General features: G+C 42.7%; 1 protein-coding gene across 7 annotated transcripts in view; it reads left to right on the forward strand.

Moving 5' to 3' along the window:
* LOC107374067 (protein PALS2) overlaps positions 1-16,038 on the forward strand; it is a 65,538-nt gene that overhangs the window by 35,087 nt on the left and 14,413 nt on the right. For all 7 annotated transcript variants that reach the window (XM_054735046.2, XM_054735042.2, XM_054735051.2 and 4 more), the window contains one exon: positions 8,584-8,715. In XM_054735046.2, coding sequence (XP_054591021.2) covers positions 8,584-8,715 — 132 coding nt within the window. The remainder of the gene's footprint in view (positions 1-8,583; positions 8,716-16,038) is intronic.

Below are 16,038 nucleotides of genomic sequence, written 5' to 3' on the forward strand. Positions count from 1 at the left end.
AGCTATCATAGATGTTTTGTTCATTAAGAGCAGCTGTGAGTTGTTTAGCCACAACCTTTTCCAAGATCTTGGAGATGAATGGAAGTTTAGAGATGGGTCTGAAGCTGCTATGAAGAGAGGTGTCAAGACTTGGTTTTTTAAGAAGCGGGTGGATTACAGCGTTCTTAAAGTAAACAGGGACCTGACCAGAAACCAGAGAAGCATTAATTATAGAGAGCACGCTGGGACCGATGGACTAAAAAGCACTTTTAAACAAAGATGAGGGTAAGATGTCGAGGGGGCATCCAGAGGTCTTCATAGAGTTAACTAGTTTGGTTAACTCGGGCAAAGAAACAGGAGTAAAGCTATCTAGGATGATGGGCCTGATTGAAGTCGGGAGAGGCAGCGATAAGGCTGAAGGAGAGATGCTAGATCTAACCTTATTGACTTTGTCCACAAAGAAAGACAGAAAGTTCTCACAGTCTGCAACAGAGTAGATGGAGGCTGTAGGAGAGGCAGGAGAGACGATGCTGCTGATGGTGGTAAACAGCACCTTGGGACTCCCTTTGCTCTGGGACACCAGGTTGGAAAAATAGGAAACCCTCATCTCTGACTGCAGAGCTAAAGGATGTCAGAAGATCCTTTAGGTGCAGCAGATGGACGTGGAGATGGGTTTTCTTCCACAAGCGCTCAATTTTTCTGCATTGGTGCTTCAGGCTGCGAAGGCTGTCATTAAACCAGGGAGTAGGGTTCACTGCAGGAACTGATCTGGTTCTGACAGGACAGATGTTGTCCAGAATGGAGAGGCGGTGCTCATTAAACTGAGAAGTTAAGAAATCTGGGTCGTTATCAGAAGAACAGGGTGGATCAAAAGCATCAGAAAAATTTCTAGCTGTGCTCTCATTAAGAAAACGAGAACTAACCATACGGCGAGCAGGAGGTGGGGACGCAGAAACTGATAAGTTAAAGAAAATGCAATGGTGATCTGAAATATAAACGTCCTCAGGACAAAAACTGCCAGCATTTAGACTTGGGGTAAAAACAAGGTCTAGAGTGTGCCCCCTGGTGTGTGTGGGGCCAGAAACATGCTGGGTAAAGCTGAAGGAGTCCATAAGGCTGGAGAAATTCATGGCAGTGATCAGAGGGATCATCAATGTGGATGTTAAAGTTACCAACAATCACCAGTCTGGACAGCTTCACAGTGGAGGATAGAAAGTCACTAAACTCCTGAAGGAAAGAACCGTTTGGACCAGGTGGACGATAAACCACAGCACAGCAGAACGGGTCCTTACGCCCGACTTTAATCAGCTGCAGTTCAATGGAAGCAAAGTGACCAGAGGTTGTAGAGCTACATGGATGATGGTCTGAAAACAACAGCTAGACCTCCACCACGACTAGAACCCCGGGGCTAGCTAAGAAAAGAATAACCACTCGGGCAGAGTTCAATCAGAGCAGGATAATCAGATGTTTGCTGCCAAACTTCAGTCAGAAACAGAAAATCCAGGTTTTTAGAGAGAATTAGACCATTGAGCAGGAAGGACTTATTGTTAACATAGCAGGTATTTAATAGAGCCATGCTGAGTGAGGTGGAGGAATCAGAAACTACAGAAACAGTTGGAGTAAGTGGACGTAAATTAGCAGTGTTAGATCCACGGTGTTTATAAAAACCACTTATGGAGGGAACAGGAGGAGAAACCACTGAGGAATGAGGATAAACCGACCTTAAAAAACTTGGACGGAAAAACCGCGTCTCAACGCAGCCTGGCGGGAATGCGGAAGTGGCGCTCAGGTCGCCAAACAAAGGACAAGAAGCCAGAAGATCGTGCTGATGTTTACTAGATAAACCACGCTTTAAGAGAAGTCTTATTCTCACCTAGATTCCTGCTCGTTTACCTATTTTCCTCCGACGTTTTCCTGGGACCGGATAAACATCGCTGGAGGCGCCCTGGTTGGGATCGTCGTTTGGCTCCGGGCCAGTGCGCCACTCAAGTAAACAAACAGGATGGTACGTCCTCTGTGCATCTTGGGCGATCGTGCACGAACGGAAGGACAAAAGAGCCTGGCGATCATAGGAGATGGTAGCAGGGACACTACTGAATAGGATCGCAGACAGGAGCAAGGTGAAAAAGAGGAGGTTAGTGGAGAAAAGTTTGAAAAAGTGGCCGGTGACTGTGGGTAAGCCAAGCACAGGCGCCATCTTGTTACCGACCAAGTTTGTTAGCACAAACCTCAACAGTCTTTTTGATGCTATTTTTAGAGGAAAAAAAATCTCTAATTCAAATGTAAAACATGCATACAAATATACACAAATGGCATAGCCCTTGATGCTGCTAACCTTTGCAATCAGATGATGAGTGTGTAGAATTCCTACTCGCAGGATAATATAACTTCAATGTACTGAACCTGTCATTCTCTAGGTTACAGAAGCCTGACTTTTGAAAACCGGGTCCTCGATGACCTATTAATAACACTCCACACACTAACTAGGACACACCTGGCTCTGTTCTCATCCTCACTGTAACAGGCACTCAACAGCAGCTGACACCAGGGTGTGAAAGGTTGTGTCACACAGTAATCCATCTGTTGGGGTTTGCACTGGCTGGTTTTCTCTTATTATGGGAGTAAAGATCATTGCGTGCTCGTTTTGATCTCAAGAGCTCTTCATATTATTACTTTTGGATCTGGTCCACCTTGTTCAGGCCTTGTGGTAGAGCATCTCAATAACTAAGGACAAATGACTCATTATTTGGCATTAAACCTGTTGAAATATTTCTTTTGTTATAAGATAATTTAACTAGTTATGCAATAGCTGCAATGGTGAAACCCTGACATGTGGTTTTGGAGGATCCTTTTTGACAGCTTAACATCGTTTGTTGCTAGGCTTGATTGTAGAGTTTGACTGATAGTTTTTCTATTGCCGATATGAGGAGGGCATGGTCAGCCAATGGCCAATAAGTGCTGTTGATTTTTTGGGCCGATTTCATGGCCGATATCTTGATGTTTGGCACCTTATCTGAATGCTAAAATGACACTAACAACAGTGGATACACAACATTTCTGAGCCTAAATCAGTTTTAAAACACTGAATACAACCAACTGTTGAATCTTAATTCTTTTTGCACTGCTCGGTGTTAAAATCAAACATTTTAACAAGCTTAATAAACTACCAATAAACTGACGAAGTAATAAATATACAAAATAGGCTAAAATGAAATGTCAGCATTTACTGAGCAGATGTTTTTCAGGAATGTACATTTACATGTAGGTAAAAATAAATGCAGCTTTAGAATAGAAAGACATTCTACTGAATAAATGTATAATATAATGATTTAAGAATCAGTAATGCTGAAAGCACAACAGCAACTTGCTGAAACACCAGAAACATCAAAAGTTCATTCGATCTTTTTAACTCACTGTTCCTCAACATCATCATTTAAGTTAGAAATGAAAGTTGCTCTGATGAAGGTGGCAGTGAACGTCGAAACATGTCAGCAAAGGTAGCAACAAACCCTCATCACTGTGTATGATGAAGAACAAAAGAAAATTAAAGCTGCAAGCAGCGTCGTTCGGCCCTCGCAGCTCCGCGCCGCTCTGGCCTGGCCGGCAGCCCAGGGCACCAGGGCACGTCCGCGGAACAGAAACGTTGACCACCCCGACACCAGAAACCGCTAACGGTCACCTCATCCGCACCTCACCCTGACTCAGCATCCCCTCTGAGCCCACCAAGTTTGGTGCAGTTACGACCTTGTCTGTAGGAGTTATTACAGTTTTAATGGTGTATAGGGGACGCTGTGGTGACATTATACAAATTTCACCAACCGTTTGTGTCTCATTGGCTAAAGGGCATGATTGTTGATTGCCATGTTCAGTCTCGTGCAGATGGGAGGCTGTTTGTGGAAGTTACGATCAAACGTAAAGTCACGGCGTCATGCCAGAATTCGCCATGGCATTAAAGCCCCTCCCTATCTGGAAAGCTATCAGATCTGAATGGTCATTGCAATATCATGAAGACAGTGCATGACCTTAGTGTCATGTTGACTAAATTCGAGGGGACAACTATGGGCATTTCACCATAAAACAATAGACTTCCTGTTGTCAGGGGCGGGGCTTAGGTGATGTCACCTGTCCACAATGACGTTGTCTTGAGATGTGGTCAGTGATCACACAGACAAAGTTTGATATAGATCTGATCATGCACATGGGAGTTATTAAGTCAAGGAATGTAATGGCGAAAGGTCAAAGTTTGAGGCTTAGCCACGCCCACACCTTTATACTTATTTAAAATCCGACGGTTGAATTTTTTCCTCTATGTCTTAAGAGTATATAGCAGACGTCTGAAGGCGATCGGTGAAAAGGGCGACGGAGCATCACTCTCCAAACAACGTGTGCGAAAACCACTAAATCGCGCACTTGGACCAAAATGGCCGACTTCCTGTGCGACTTTGCACTTGGCTCCAAGAGACTTTTTTGTAGGTCCTGAGACACCACATTAGAGTACCAAATTTCGTAATCCTCAGTCAAAGCATGGCTTGGGGCTGACAGTTTTAATGGTCCTAGGGGGCGCTAATTCAGAAAATAGGCCACGCCCACAAACTTAAGCTGACCATTTCTATTGGGGGTCAGACTAGGATCACTCACAACAAATTTCGAGGTGATATCACGATAAATGAAGAAATGAGAGGCAAACGTATTTCCATGGCGTGATGGCGAATTTCGCCATGCTCCCAAAGCCCCGCCTTTTTTCAAAACCTTCCAGTACTGGAGACCAAGTGACCTCAACTTGTCTGCTGCTATTTACCAGAGATTCCTGGTGATTGGGTAAAAGGAGTCCAATAGGGAGCTGTGAAAAAAAGATGGTGTGGCGAAAGGTCAAAGTTTGAGGCTTAGCCACGCCCACACCTTTATACTTATTTAAAATCCGACGGTTGAATTTTTTCCTCTATGTCTTAAGAGTATATAGCAGACGTCTGAAGGCGATTGGTGAAAAGGGCAACGGAGCATCACTCTCCAAACAACGTGTGCGAAAACCACTAAATTGTGCACTTGGACCAAAATGGCCGACTTCCTGTGCGACTTTGCACTTGGCTCCAAGAGAATTTTTTGTAGGTCCTGAGACACCACATTAGAGTACCAAATTTCGTAATCCTCAGTCAAAGCATGGCTTGGGGCTGACAGTTTTAATGGTCCTAGGGGGCGCTAATTCAGAAAATAGGCCACGCCCACAAACTTAAGCTGACCATTTCTATTGGGGGTCAGACTAGGATCACTCACAACAAATTTCGAGGTGATATCACGATAAATGAAGAAATGAGAGGCAAACGTATTTCCATGGCGTGATGGCGAATTTCGCCATGCTCCCAAAGCCCCGCCTTTTTTCAAAACCTTCCAGTACTGGAGACCAAGTGACCTCAACTTGTCTGCTGCTATTTACCAGAGATTCCTGGTGATTGGGTAAAAGGAGTCCAACAGGGAGCTGTGAAAAAAAGATGGTGTGGCGAAAGGTCAAAGTTTGAGGCTTAGCCACGCCCACACCTTTATACTTATTTAAAATCCGACGGTTGAATTTTTTCCTCTATGTCTTAAGAGTATATAGCAGACGTCTGAAGGCGATTGGTGAAAAGGGCAACGGAGCATCACTCTCCAAACAACGTGTGCGAAAACAACTAAATCGTGCACTTGGACCAAAATGGCCGACATCCTGTGCGACTTTGCACTTGGCTCCAAGAGACTTTTTTGTAGGTCCTGAGACACCACATTAGAGTACCAAATTTCGTAATCCTCAGTCAAAGCATGGCTTGGGGCTGACAGTTTTAATGGTCCTAGGGGGCGCTAATTCAGAATATAGGCCACGCCCACAAACTTAAGCTGACCATTTCTATTGGGGGTCAGACTAGGATCACTCACAACAAATTTCGAGGTGATATCACGATAAATGAAGAAATGAGAGGCAAACGTATTTCCATGGCGTGATGGCGAATTTCGCCATGCTCCCAAAGCCCCGCCTTTTTTCAAAACCTTCCAGTGCTGGAGACCAAGTGACCTCAACTTGTCTGCTGCTATTTACCAGAGATTCCTGGTGATTGGGTAAAAGGAGTCCAATAGGGAGCTGTGAAAAAAGAGTAGTGTGGCGAAAGGTCAAAGTTTGAGGCTTAGCCACGCCCACACCTTTATACTTATTTAAAATCAGACGGTTGAATTTTTTCCTCTATGTCTTAAGAGCATATAGCAGACGTCTGAAGGCGATTGGTGAAAAGGGCGACGGAGCATCACTCTCCAAACAACGTGTGTGAAAACCACTAAATCGCGCACTTGGACCAAAATGGCCGACTTCCTGTGCGACTTTGCACTTAGCTCCAAGAGACTTTTTTGTAGGTCCTGAGACACCACATTAGTGTACCAAATTTCGTAATCCTCAGTCAAAGCATGGCTTGGGGCTGACAGTTTTAATGGTCCTAGGGGGCGCTATTTCAGAAAATAGGCCACGCCCACCGGTTGTTCACATCAGATCTTTTGGGGGGCCGGACTAGGATCACTCACAAGAAGTTTTGTGACGATATCTTTAGAAATGGCGAAATGGGAGGCAAACGTAAGGCCACGGCGGTACGCCTGACTTCGCCGCCCCGCCACAGCCCCGCCCTCTGCCGAAAACTCCCATAAAGTTTTGCCAAGCAACCCCCACTTGTCTTGAGTTAACAGCTACAAATTTGTGGTGATTGAGTGAAATGGGGCCATTTGGGACCTTTCACAGTAAAACTTGACCTTTTTGGTCCTGAGGGGGCGGGGCTTCTGTGAAGTCATCATCCGACCATTCATTTTACTTTGTGGGTGGATGACAAATGACCACAGAAAGTTTGGTAACTCTATTCCATACAGATATGAAGTTATAGCAATTTAAAATTTTTTGGCGAGTAGTCAAACTTCGAGGCCTGGCCCCGCCCCTTCAACATATACGAAAACTCAGAATCCTTGTCTCATTTTGTTCACCCATCCCTTCTGAGCAATTTTACACAATTTTTGAGACGATCCTGCGAAAAATGATTTAGCAATCCAATCAGAAACGGACCCTAAAAACGGCAAAAACGGCTAAAAATCACCATTTCAACCCAAAATGGCCGACTTCCTGTTTGATATTGACCATGCTTGCAAGAGACTTTTCTGTGCGGACTGTGGAGTACTACAAGTGTACCAAATTTCATAACTGTACGATAAACTAAGCTTTATGGAGAGGTTTTTTTTTCACTTTCTAGGGGGCGCTGTTCAGCCATTTTCTTTGCGATTTTTTTGGGACCTTTAAAATATCAAATTTTTCACCAGGCCTGACATGTTTGCAAAATATTGTGAGTTTTGGGGTATGTTAAGGTATACCATCTGATCTCATAGTTTAAATGATGATATCAAACAGATTAAAAAAAGTTAAAGGTTATGGGCAAATTTTGATATTTTAAACAATAGAGGAAAATGTAAACAAATAACATAATTATAAAATAACTTATTTTAGGCAAATTTTGAAAAGACTAACTGAGGACAATATTTATCTTGATATAGAGGGTTTATTTAGTTGTCTAAAAATGTAACGCGTTTAAAAAAGATACTGTGATAATACCAAAAAACTTTATAGTTTTGGTCACAATAACCGTGAGGTTACATTTTCACACCGGGACAACCCTAGGCTTGGGTTTGACTCACAGTCTTGTTAACAAAAATTATTTAGCCAGCTGAAGCAGATTTCATAATTTTGTATTTTACTTTTATTGATTATTATCTGCAAAATATTTTGTGTCTCTAAACTTCTTTGAATTGGACATTTCCAAGCAGCATTTTAGTTTATTTATTTTGCTCACTTCACATGGACCATGGACTCACACTGGCTAAATAAATAAAGTGGAAAAAAATACTTATTCATCCTTATATTTTAAATGGTTTACCATTAAATGATTGAAAACATCATACTGGCAAGTATAGCAAAAAAAATAAGAAAACTAATTTACTGCTGTGATCAGGACATGAACCTGCACAGAGCTGCATCCCAGCGATCCCAGCCCAGGGCGCTCCTGCTGCACCACCAAGTCAGCTGTCACCTAAGCTGTGCTGGTCATGGGAGGCAGGTTTCAAAACCCAAACCAGATTAAAGTTAGTCATCATCACACACTGGTGAAACTCATCTCCACATCTGACCCGTCCCCATGGGGAGGGGTGAGCTGCAGCTGTGACTAAGCTTGGGAACTATTTGGTGGTTTAACCCCCAATCCAACCCCGTAAAGCTGAGTGTCAAGCAGGGAGTCATTGGGTCTCATTTTTTTAAGTCTTTGATATGACCCAAGTTCAAGGGTAGAGCAGGGCCTGGTGTTGGGAAATGTACTGAGGTTACATTGTCTGTTTTCATAAATTTCACAGTAAACTGAAAATTTGCAGCTGAAACATGAAAATGCATGAATGCAGCCTAAATTTGGTTTGAGGGTATTTTTCATGAGGAAACCGCAATATTGCACGCTAAAAAGCTCCAAAAAGTGAATTATCCATGATCTGGCCCCTTTAAAATCAGAACCAAGTATACTATTTTAATGTTACGTGTGCATAGTATAGTTAATTTAGCTCTCTTTGCAGGTGTTTTTGAAGCCATACTTTAGCTACAACCCTGCCACAGACAACCTGACCCCCTGTAAAGAGGCAGGACTGGCCTTTTCCAAAGGAGACATACTTCATGTTGTCAACAGAGAAGACCCCAACTGGTGGCAGGTGAGTTGGGAGGACCTGAAATAGAAGCTCATTACATGTTTGAGGTTATCATGTGTCCTGGGTGATGGATTACCCAGAAGCATTATGACGGATGTGTTGTGTGAAATGTAAGAGAGTTTAAAATATGTGTTGTGATCACACAACCCACAGAATCAGGAGCAGCATTTTAAACACACTTCTGCTGTTTCTAAGAGTTGTGCATAGGTAAATGACCTTACAGTAAATAATGTAGAAACTTATGCAAATGTGAGATGTTTCTTTATTTAAATTAATGTTATTACATTTTCATTTTGTCAAACAATGATTTCAAATATCAACTAAAAATGTATGTCTAAAGATTTTTCGGTGACATAAACAACCCAAGAAAAAGACCTTTGTCATGGATTTTATCAATATGTTTATCAATAAACCATTTCCTGGAGTAGAAGAGAAAGCGGACAAGAAACAATGAGGCAGACATACAACCAAATCATGATTTAGTGGCAAGTGCGCGGGGTAAATGCCCCGAACATCTGGTCACAGACTTTATTTATACAAAGGAGATAAGAAAGGAATGGGAGTGGATCATGTGTGAGAGTGAATGTACGCTTGTATGGGAGGACAAGAATGTGTGTGTGCGTGTGTGTGAATGCTTTCAGGACATTCAGTTAATAGATCTGTTAATAAGACTAAAGTAATGAAATATAAAATTTCCATAACATAATCCCTCCTGTTGATCCGAATAGGATAACCAAACGTAAAGTAAGCAACACACAAAGAACAAATAAGTAACAAAGAACGAATAAAATAATAAAACAAGATGGCATCAAACAGCATTTTACAGAAATACAAGTGAGATAATGGAAATCAGTTAAATCAACACCATCATAAACTTAAGAAAAGCTATTTCATACATATTTAAGTGAATTTACTGCAATGCAACAGTTCTACAATTTATAGCAGTCCCTGTAAAGAGGTTGGGAAGGGTTAGCAAAACCGAATGATACACAGAAAACATCAGTTGAGTTTATTGTGAATTTAACTTAAAGCTTCAAGTTGCAGACGACTCTTCCTGTGAATGAGGGAAAATGAACATGTAATATTAATTTATGTAGCTCTAACTATGGCAGAGCTGAGGCAAATCCATCGTTCTTCATCAAGGGCTTGTCCGTGGGCTGGGAGTCTCGGTTGGAGATTCGTTTGGAAGGTCAGAGTCCTCTTCAGTTGATCAGGATGGTTTCAGTCTCACTTGATGAGTACCTTGAAGTCCGGATCCGGAGTGCAATAATGGAGTTCGAGATGTGAGCATACTGTTCAACTTCTCAATAGGAAGACGTCAGGGTCCTTCCATGAGGTGGTTGTCCAATTGTCAGGGAGCTGATCTTGTCCCAGAAAAGTCCTTCTGATCCTTTGACCGTGAAACCATGTTGGAGATTGGGTGCAGGTGATTGAGGCAGTTATCCTTTTCCAGCATCTCCTCGTCGCTGTGTCCTGTCGTAGTCGCGTCCAGGGGGTCTTCAGCTGAGGTGGATGCAGGTCACGTTGTCATGTAGGTGTGCGGTGAGGAAGGAGCCCCAATCTGCCATTTCAGCTCCGGTTCTAGTACCCCCTCAAATGCTGCTGCTGTCTCAGTTGTTCCATCAGGTGCTGAGAGGCGGTCCAAATGCAGGGTCATGAACGTTCACCAACATCAGCAATGTGGTGAAACCAGCAAGCTTGAAGCAGATCTAATCTTTATCTTGATCTTATCTTCACCGGGGGTTGAGACATGAACACCTATTGTTGCCAACACGCCTTTGAAGCCGGACTTCGTTGTGCCCTAAAGGCAGTCAGTTGACGTTGATGAGCCTGCAGTGGGGTCGATGAATCCAAGATGGACTCTCAGCAATCTTCACAGCAGTGGGAGTGATGAGAAGTACTTTGAATGGACCTTCTCTGGCTTCCCCAATTGTCTTGCTTCAGCACCTTCGTCAGAACCCAATTTCCTGGTTTCACGACCTGTGGCGAAAAAGCACAAGAAAATTCTGGGAGATCACTGTTGATTGTGAATTGTTTTCAGCAAAAATCCTTATCATCCAATATTTAAAGTATTTTCATCCAGGCAGTGTAATAATGTGAGGAAATCGTTATCAGCCATCCCTCTTGAGGCATGAGACGACTAACCAGAAACAAAGCACACACAAAACAGGTCTGATACCGGCAAGCATTGCGCCAACCCAATGCAAGAGTTGGACCTCACATAACATGTACAGGTGCTGGCCAGTAAATTAGAATATCATCAAAAGGTTGAAAATATTTCAGTAATTCCATTCAAAACGTGAAACTTGTACATTATATTCATGCAATGCACACAGACCAATGTATTTCCAATGTTCATTACATTTAAATTTGATATTCATAAGTGACAACTAATGAAAACTCCAAATTTGGTATCTCAAAAAATTAGAATATTCTGAAAAGGCTGAATATAGAAGACACCTGCTGCCACTCTAATCAGCTGATTTACTCAAAACACCTGCAAAGGCCTTTAAAAGGTCCCTCAGTCTTGTTTTGAAGGCACCACAATCATGGGGAAGACTTCTGACTTAACAGCTGTCCAAAAGACAATCATTGACACCTTGCACAAGGAGGGCAAGACACAAAAGGTGATTGCTAAAGAAGCTGGCTGTTCGCAGAGCTCTGTGTCCAAGCACATTAACAGACAGGCGAAGGGACGGGAAAAATGTGGTAGAAAAAAGTGTACAAGCTCTAGGGATAACCGCACCCTGCAGAGAATTGTGACGACAAACCCATTCAAAAATGTGGGGGAGATCCACAAAGAGTGGACTGCAGCTGGAGTCAGCGCTTCAAGAACCACCACGAGGAGACTCATGAAAGACATGGGATTCAGGTGTCGCATTCCGTGTGTCAAGCCACTCTTGAACAAGAAACAGCGCAAGAAGCGTCTCGCCTGGGCCAAGGACAAAAAGGACTGGACTGATGCTGAGTGGTCCAAAGTTATGTTTTCTGATGAAAGCAAGTTCTGCATTTCCTTTGGAAATCAAGGACCCAGAGTCTGGAGGAAGAGCGGAGAAGCACAGAATCCACGTTGCATGAGGTCCAGTGTAAAGTTTCCACCGTCAGTGATGGTGTGGGGTGCCATGTCATCTGCCGGTGTTGGCCCACTCTGTTTCCTGAGGTCCAGGGTCAATGCAGCCGTCTACCAGGAAGTTTTAGAGCACTTCATGCTTCCTGCTGCTGACCAACTTTATGGGGATGCAGACTTCACCTTTCAACAGGACTTGGCACCTGCACACAGTGCCAAAACCACCAGCACCTGGTTCAAGGACCATGGTATCCCTGTCCTTGATTGGCCAGCAAACTCGCCTGACCTTAACCCCATAGAAAATCTATGGGGTATTGTGAAGCGGAGGATGCAATACGCTAGACCCAACAATGCAGAGGAGCTGAAGACGACTATCAGAGCAACCTGGGCTCTCATAACACCTGAGCAGTGCCACAGACTGATCGAGTCCATGCCACGCCGCATTACTGCAGTTATTGAGGCAAAAGGAGCCCCGACTAAGTATTGAGTGCTATACATGCACATTCTTTTCATGTTCATTCTTTTCAGTTGGCCAACATTAGAGAAACAAACATTTTTTCATTGGCCTTTAGAATATTCTAATTTTTTGAGATACCAAATTTGGAGTTTTCATTAGCTGTCACTTATGAATATCAAATTTAAATGTAATGAACATTGGAAATACATTGGTCTGTGTGCATTGCATGAATATAATGTACAAGTTTCACGTTTTGAATGGAATTACTGAAATATTTTCAACCTTTTGATGATATTCTAATTTACTGGCCAGCACCTGTATCCTCTAAAAGCTAAAAATACCCATCCCAAGGAACTTGCAATTACCAGTTTACATCAGCAGGGGGCATAGTTGTGCAGCAAAGTGTGCATAAAACAACTAAACACAACAAAACAAACAAACAAAAAGGCCATAATCAGTGTAAAGAAAATTGAAAATAAACACACAGTGATTTACATCACATAGAAGTAACAGGAGAAATTGCAGTAGAAGAGCTGTTGCAGAAGATTGTTATCTAACTAAATCAAAAAGAATCAACCCATCTGGGAAAAAAAGGGTGAGCTTGCCAGCATCCACAAGCTCATATCACAAAATAATAATGTCATAGACGCTATGCATGTGCTCTCATTATGCCAGAAACTTTACCTATATTCACATCATCAGAGCTAAATCAGGGAATATGTCCAAGACCAAGTGACTTTTTCATTTTATCTCTTGCTTCTAACACTGGAGTTAACTAATAACGAAACCAGTCCTAGTTATAAAAATAATATTCCAACTTCATATATATATTCAGTAAGGTAAGGTTGCTTCAGAGAACATCAACAATGTACAATATCACTCAATAATGTCACTCAAATAATGTGTAAAATTTGTCAACAGGAGATAAAAACTGCTAAATTAAACTCAGTAAGTTAAACTGGATAGCAGAAATATTTAAGGAAAATAAAACTCATTTGTCACATAGACCGTGAACTTTCGAAAAACATCTGTAGGTGATCTTGGGGTCACACAACCCTAAGTGTATTTGAAAAGATGAAAATTGTTTCAGGAAAGGGAAAGACGATCTAATTTGTAATTTGTAAAAATGTAATTAGTCTAAAACGATCATACTACGGGAAACAAGGAAATGCATGAGGAAGAGCCCTAATTGGTTTAAAGGTCAAGCAGACGAATATAACCTTAAGCTTGGTTTATGCTTGACGCATTTACTTTCTGCTTGGTGATGCGGCTCGTGGATGGAACGCGCTTCACAACTTGCAGCGTTTATGGTTCATGCGGCTTGTCTCTGCGGTGAGCCAATATTCTCCCAAACTGAACAGGGCAGCATGGAGCTCTACGGCATGCATCCAACACTACACCATAGTAGAAGTAAAAATGACTGTTGTTTACAACATGGCATTCCAGCATTTTTTAACAGCTTCCTCGTCTTTTCCGACAGTGCGAGCTATTTCTCTCCAAGAATTATTAACAACATGTTGATCACGGTGATCTCTGAGAGCTGAATCATACAGATGTCTGTATTTATGAACCTGTGCCATACTAGTTCTTGCCAGTCCGCCATGTTTTTCTGCGTCCGACCGTCCGCGTGGTTAGAAAATTTCCTAGGTGCGCGGTGCGGAAAGTTTGGGCCGTGTGGAGGCACGGTGGAGGGGCATGGTTGTTAAAATGACGCAATTTTGCCGCGCGGAGCCGTGCCAACCTCGCGGACGCGTCAAGCATAAACCAAGCTTACGTGTGATAATGAACAACGAAAGTATTTATATTCACAAAACAACAAGAAATAAACAAAATAAAATACTGACAGGCTTAAAACTACTAGATTCATATGTAATCAGGTCATTCTCAAAATAACGTGAATATCAAAGAATATTTTTTAGATCATCAATGCTTCTGATCACATCTAAGGGTCATGTAGGACAAGTGCCAACTTATAAAGCTCGTCTAATAAACAATAAAAATAAAACAATAGCCAAGGGCAAGAGCTGCTCTCTTGTTGAAAAAGGAGATGAGGACTGAGAGCTGACAGCAGGGGCAGAATAAAGATTGGGCAAAACTACAGAAAATATTCATTAACCAGCTGGGAAGGAGTTCAATTAATTCAATTAAGTAAAGCTGCAAGCAGCGTCGTTCGGCCCTCGCAGCTCCGCGCCGCTCCGGCCTGGCCGGCAGCCGGGGGCACAAGGGCACGTCTGGCAGAACAGAAACGTCGACCACCCCGACACCAAAAACCGCGAACGGTCTCCTCGTCCGCACCTCACCCTGACTCAGCATCCCCTCTGAGCTTACCATTAAATTACACATCTCACCACTAGGGGATACTCTATCTTTACCACACTGGTGATGTGATGACAAAGACCAACTTTAATGCTAATCTGACCACGTTTTTTGAAGTTATCGAAGGTTAAATCAATCTAGGGGGCGTTGTGACCAACCACAGAAAAATCCCATTGAGGTCAGCTTTGGTTGACAAAGATGGTTTTCTGTTATTTTGGCATCAATCAGACGTTGTGTGTGTTATCTAGAGCCAGTGAGCTGAAAGGGGCGGAGCTACAGGGATTTGAACCAACAACCACATCAATGTGTTTGGTGCAGTCACGTGATGTCACAAGCCAAGTATAATGCCATTCTGACCTTGTCTTTAGAAGTTAATAAAGTTTGAACCCATCTAGGGGGCGCTGTGACCATTTACAACTAAATCCCATAGAGGTAATCTTTGCTCATCAAAGATGGTTTTCTGTTAATTTAGCATCAAACAAACGTTGCATGGGTCATCTAGAGACAAAAGTATGTAAGTGGGCGGAGTTAAAGTGATTTAAACAAGTGAGCACCTACATGTGTTGATTGCAGTTGTGTGATGACTCCCACCACGTTTGATATACTTTGGAGCTTTTTTGCAGAAGTTACAAAGGTTTTATTGTATCTAGGGGGTGCTGTCCCAAATTTAGGAAATATTCCATGAAGAAGTTTGTAGGTTGATAACAGTCATCTGTGTGCAGTTTGGTGTGAATTGCAACATGCATGTGTTATTCAGGGCCTTATATCCGTCAGGGGGCGGAGCTAAAGCGTTATCAACCAATTACCACAGGATTGTGTTGGGTGCCTTTGTGTGATGACACATAGCAAGTTTGGTACAGTCACGACCTCGTCTGTACGAGTTATTACAGTGTTAACGGTATGTAGGGGGTGCTGTGGTGATATCACACAACGTTCACCAAACTGTGCCTCGTTGGCTAAAGGGCATGATTGTTGATTGCCATTTACAGTCTCGGGCAAATCAGAGGCCGTTTGTGGAAGTTACAGTCAAACGTAAGGTCACGGTGTCACGCCAGAATTCGCCATGGCATCAAAGCCTCTCCCTTTATGGAAAACTATCTGATCTGAATGGTCATTACAGCATCATGAAGACAGTGCATGACCTTAGTGTCATGTTGACTAAATTAGAGGGGACAAATATGGGCAGTTAACAATAGGCTTCCTGTAGTCAGGGGGCGGGGCTTAGGTGATGTCAGCTGTCCACATTGTCATTGTCTTGAGATGTGGTCAGTGATCACACAAAGTTTGATATAGATCTGATCATGCACATGGGAGTTATTAAGTCAAGTAATGTAATGGCGAAAGGTCAAAGTTTGAGGCTTAGCCATGCCCACACCTTTCAACTTTTGAAAAATCCGACAGTTGAATTTTTTCCCCTATGACTTAAGAGTATATAGCAAAAGTTTGAAGGCGATTGGTGAAAAGGGCGACGGAGCATCACTCTCCA

This window comes from Nothobranchius furzeri, chromosome 5, assembly GCF_043380555.1.
Source record: "Nothobranchius furzeri strain GRZ-AD chromosome 5, NfurGRZ-RIMD1, whole genome shotgun sequence".
NCBI lineage: Eukaryota > Metazoa > Chordata > Actinopteri > Cyprinodontiformes > Nothobranchiidae > Nothobranchius > Nothobranchius furzeri.